Consider the following 4,692-nt stretch of genomic DNA (forward strand, 5'->3'; position numbering starts at 1 on the left):
CCCCCGCCACTCTGGCGCATTCACCCACATATAGGCGGCACCAGCGCCGGCGGCCTCCCTAGCGCCCTCCTCTATGGCGGCCTGCTTGCCGCGCTGCTCGCGGCCGGCGCGGCGTGGTGGCTGCAGCAGCGGCCGCGTGCGCCGCCGCAGGTGACGCCGCTCGGGGCGCCCCTCATGAAGGACCTGCCTGAGCTGTCGGATCACAAATACAAAAATGACATGTTCTGGGGCAGCTACCGGGCCTCTCTCTACTTTGGCATGCGCACCAGGCAAGCGAACGACGGGCGCGCCTGGCGCTCTTCGGCCCAGCCCCCTGCCAAACCTGGCGCCTCGCACCGCGTCCGCCGCGCCGCGCCCGCCCGCCCGCGCTCAACTGCCGGCCCGACGCCCAGCGGCCCAGCACAGGCCCCGCCCGCTGCCCCGGCTCCCATCCGCAAGCCGCCGCACCCACCGCACAAACCGTCGACGGGCCCCCGCCCCCGCCCCTCCGCCTGCCCCCTCAGGTCTGAGGCCGGCCCCCTGCTGGGACTCATGTGGTTCGACCCCGCCAGCACGGAAAACCCCATGAACCTCCGCCACGACGCGCAGCAGGGCGACCGCCTGGAGCGGCACGGCTGGCTGGCGCACGACGGGAAGACGTACGGGCGGCAGCTGATAGAGGACGGGGAGGTCCACATGAATATAACCATGGTGGGCGCATGTGACGGCATCACATTGGGTTGGTTTATTATGTATTGCACTCTGCCAGCAGCAAGGGGATGACCTGTCAGGGAGGGGAAACCCCTTTGAAGCTTGGTTGGTGTGGGGTCGTCTTGCCTTGCAAACTTTTGTGGCAGCTGATTGAGGGCTGGGAGGCCTCCGCAAAAGCAGCTGGGCAACACAGTCCTGGGCGTTCTGCCCCTGGCCGCGTGTCAGTGACGATGGTGTTTGGGAGGCAATGGAGCGGAGGGCCCCGCAGCTGCGCAGCTTGGGGTGCGGGGCACGTAGCCGTCCGGATGAGGCGCGTGTACGTGCGCATGCACACGCGCTCACGCGCCTGCGAGCGTCGAGGCATGCATCCGCTGAGGCGTTTGACTGCGGCTGGGGCCGTGCCGACTCGTGTACCATGCAGAAAGCAACGCAGCCGCCTCCTGGACAGCTGGTGGGTGCCAGTGCAGTCCCGCGGAGGCGCACCGCTCAGCCTCCAATTTCGTAGGCCACCTTCTCACCGACCACAGCGATTGGAACACACGCCGAGAATCGGGAGCCGACACACCTCCCACGGCCACCACCCGCAGGTCAAGGTGCCGGGCGCCAGCGGCGCCGGCTACGGCGGCGACTGGGTGGTGCGCGTCGAGGCGCGCGCCAAGGCGCCGCCCGAGGACATGAGGGTTGTGCCTCTGGAGGACATCCCTGTGGAGCAGCTGAGCCTGATCGTTTACATTGCGGACGGAAGGCTGGGGGGCGCCAAGATGGAGGCGGTGCCTGGGGGGCACAAGAAGCGGCTGAAAGAGGTGAGGTGGGGGTTGGGCCTGGGGGCTGTTACGTGGGGTGGGCTTGCACGTGGGGGTGGGGGAATCGTGTGCGTGCGTGTGTGCATGTGTGTGTGTGCACGCGCGCACACGTGTGTGTTAAATATTCCGTTGTGTGGGTGTGCTTGTGTGGTGTGTGTGGCTGCATACCCGGGCTTTCAGTCTCACCGCACGCCATCCGCACCCGCCCATTCCCGAAACCCCTCGCACTACTCACCAACACCCCCTACCCCACCCCCACCCTCCTCGCACCTCCCAAGGGGTTAGTGATGGCCTCTGGCACAGACGACCATATCGGCGACTGGGCCCTCCACCTGCGCCCCGGCCCCGGCGGCAGCGCCGCCGCGCAGGCGCGCGCCGCAGCGGCCCGCACTGCGTACACGGCACTGCCTATACAGCAGGAGGCGCACCTGGTGGGAATCAAGGACCTGGCTAGGAATCTTCTTATGGAGGGTACCAAACGCGTAGGGTGAGGGGCCGCGCGGCGTCTCGACCGCGCCGCCCGGCAGGAGCCACGGGCACGCGGTCCAGCGACCGGCGCTGCGACGCGCCCCTTTGTCAGGGACGCAGGGGCGTGCGCCGCATCAGTGTAAGAGCGCAAGCTTTCGCCAGAAGCCTCTGCTGGCGCGCCGCACTGGCGGGAGCGGGGCAGGGCAGGGCGCGTTTCAGCGTGGCTCGGCGCACTCCCCACAACCGCTTCATGTGCTGCCTGCGCCCCTTAACCTCCCCTCGGCAGTTACAAGCGCGTGAAGATGCACAGCGTCCTGCAGGACGACCCCGGCCTCACGCTGGCCCAGGTGAGCAGAAGCTGGGGGGGCGCAGCCGCATGTTGCAGGGGGCCCCACCCCCCCCCCCCTCCCACATGAGAGGCCGTGAGTTGAAAAGCGAGGAGCTGCGCGCACGCGCCAGCTCGCTGGCTGTGGTCGGCGCCTTCCTCCGTTCGGCTCTGGGTTGCCTGGGCGCCCACTGACATCAGCTGATCTGTTATGCAGCGTGCCAACACACAAGACAATATATTGCAATTCCTGTTTGCCGTGCTTTGTCTGGCCGCCTGGCCGTCTGCGACACACACATGAACACACACACACACACACACACACACACACATACGAACACATGCACGCACGCACGCACGCACACAGAAGCACACCCCGCACGCCCACACACATACACACACACAAACACACAATTTCAGATCAGTTTTGAGGTCGGCGCCGAGGCGTCCACCACCGTCGACATCGCATTCCTGTCAAACCCCAAGGGGAAGGGGGCAGAGCAGCGCCTTGCAGCCATCACGGGTGCGTGCGCCGCATGTCCTGCACCGCGGCCGCACGCAGTGTGTGTTTGAAGTTTGGGAAGAGGAGGGGGGGGTAGTGCCGGATGGGTGTGTCGATGTGGGTGCAGAGGGTCACAGGGGTACGCAAGTGTGTGTGTGTGTGCGTGTGTGTATATGTGTGTGTGTGCTAATGCATGTGTGTGTCATACAGCGGGGCTGAGTTTCTGGTCATGGCTCCCCCAGCAAGGGCCCTTGCCTCGTTGCTTCCAGGCTCTGGACAGGTGCGCGCGGCTCCTCAAGCATGCCGCATTTTTGCCTTCTCCCGCCTGCCCCTCCTCGGCCCTCACCCCTCAAGCATCTCATCACCTTCACCACCCTCCTGCCATGTATTGGCACCCTTGCACACCTTGAAAACCCACCCACAAACCCCAACCAACCTCCGCGCCCCTCCCAACCCCCCAAAACAGGGCCCGCCCTCACCAAGCTCATCCAAAGGCGCGAAAACGCATTCAACCGCCGCTTCGACAAAGTGTTCCGCCCCAAGCCCGTCGGCGACCATCCGGCCGCCTGGGTCGAGGTCGTGTCGCGCGCCGCGCTGTCAAACCTGATCGGCAGCATGGGCTACTTTGTCGGCGAGTCCCTCGTGCGCCTGCCGCCCGGCGTCGCGCCCGCGCCGGACCGGGTCAAAGCTTCCGCGTTTGACCAGGGCAGCGGCACCTGGGTCACGCCCAACTGGCGCGCCGCGCTGTACACCGCGACGCCGAGCAGAAGCTTCTTCCCGCGCGGCTTCCTCTGGGACGAGGGCTTCCACCAGCTGCTCGTCCAGAAGTGGGACCCGAGGATCTCCCGCGACGCGCTGGCGCACTGGCTGGATCTCATGAATTCGGAGGGGTGGATCCCGCGGGAGCAGATCTTGGGGGAGGAGGCGCGCGCGCGGGTGCCGGCCGAGTTTGTGGTGCAGCACCCCGACCACGCGAACCCTCCGAGCCTGATGCTGCCACTGGCGCTGATGGCGCGCGCCGCCGCCGCGGGCGCGGCATCAGGCGCGGCGGAGGGCGCCGGGGAGGGGGCCGGGGACGCGGCAGGGTCCGCAAAGGCGGCGGCGGAGACGGAGGCGGCGCGGCAGTGGCTGGAGCGGGCGTGGCCGCGGCTGGAGGTGTGGTACTCTTGGTTCAACCGCACGCAGGCTGGGCAGCTGCCGGGCAGCTACAGGTGGGTCGAGGGTTCGTAGCTGTGAGGCTTGGGGTTGAGGGGTGGGAAGGGATGCAATTTTGGGGGCTCCTGATGGCAAGGACAGGGGCCTGCTGATCTGGAGTTGCAGGAAACAATGCAAAGGGCTCCCGTCGACTGCACCTTTCACCAAGGCACACACACACACACACACACACACACACACACACAGCCACATGTACACATTGCTGGCCGCACGCCCCTCAGCGTCAGCCGCGCCACGCAACCATCCTCTCACGCCTCCCCTCATCCCTCTCCATGAATCGCGTTCACCCCCCCCCCTCACACACACACACACACATGCACACTCACATACCCATTCCAACTCTCGCCAGGTGGCACGGCCGCGACGCGTCCACAGACCTCGAGCTCAACCCCAAGACCCTCACGTCCGGCCTGGACGACTACCCCCGCGCCTCCCACCCCACCGACGACGAGCGGCACGTCGACCTGCTCTGCTGGATGGCCCTCGCGTCGAGGACCATGGCGGAGGTTGGCGCCGCCGCAGGCGCGCCGCCCGCGCGCGTGCGGGCGCACGCGGCGGCGGCGGAGGCGCTGGGGTCGCTGGAGCACCTGAAGCAGCTGCACTGGGACGAGGGGCGGGGCATGTTTTTGGATTATGGGCTGCATTCGGAGGGCGTGGCGCTGGAGCGGCAGGCGGAGAGGCAGCAGGAC

At 67.0% G+C, this 4,692-nt stretch overlaps 1 protein-coding gene across 1 annotated transcript in view; it reads left to right on the forward strand.

Annotated features, from left to right (window-relative positions):
• Nucleotides 1-4,692, forward strand: part of MNEG_6941 (mannosyl-oligosaccharide glucosidase) — a gene marked incomplete at both ends in the record, with an annotated part of 9,260 nt that overhangs the window by 2,603 nt on the left and 1,965 nt on the right. Inside the window, 7 exons of the mRNA XM_014044584.1 lie at nucleotides 504-690; nucleotides 1,278-1,493; nucleotides 1,772-1,980; nucleotides 2,248-2,308; nucleotides 2,707-2,809; nucleotides 3,255-3,999; nucleotides 4,353-4,625. Coding sequence (XP_013900038.1) covers nucleotides 504-690; nucleotides 1,278-1,493; nucleotides 1,772-1,980; nucleotides 2,248-2,308; nucleotides 2,707-2,809; nucleotides 3,255-3,999; nucleotides 4,353-4,625 — 1,794 coding nt within the window. The remainder of the gene's footprint in view (nucleotides 1-503; nucleotides 691-1,277; nucleotides 1,494-1,771; nucleotides 1,981-2,247; nucleotides 2,309-2,706; nucleotides 2,810-3,254; nucleotides 4,000-4,352; nucleotides 4,626-4,692) is intronic.

The sequence above is a fragment of the Monoraphidium neglectum genome (genome assembly GCF_000611645.1).
Source record: "Monoraphidium neglectum strain SAG 48.87 unplaced genomic scaffold scaffold01182, whole genome shotgun sequence".
In the NCBI taxonomy this organism is placed as follows: Eukaryota; Viridiplantae; Chlorophyta; class Chlorophyceae; order Sphaeropleales; family Selenastraceae; genus Monoraphidium; species Monoraphidium neglectum.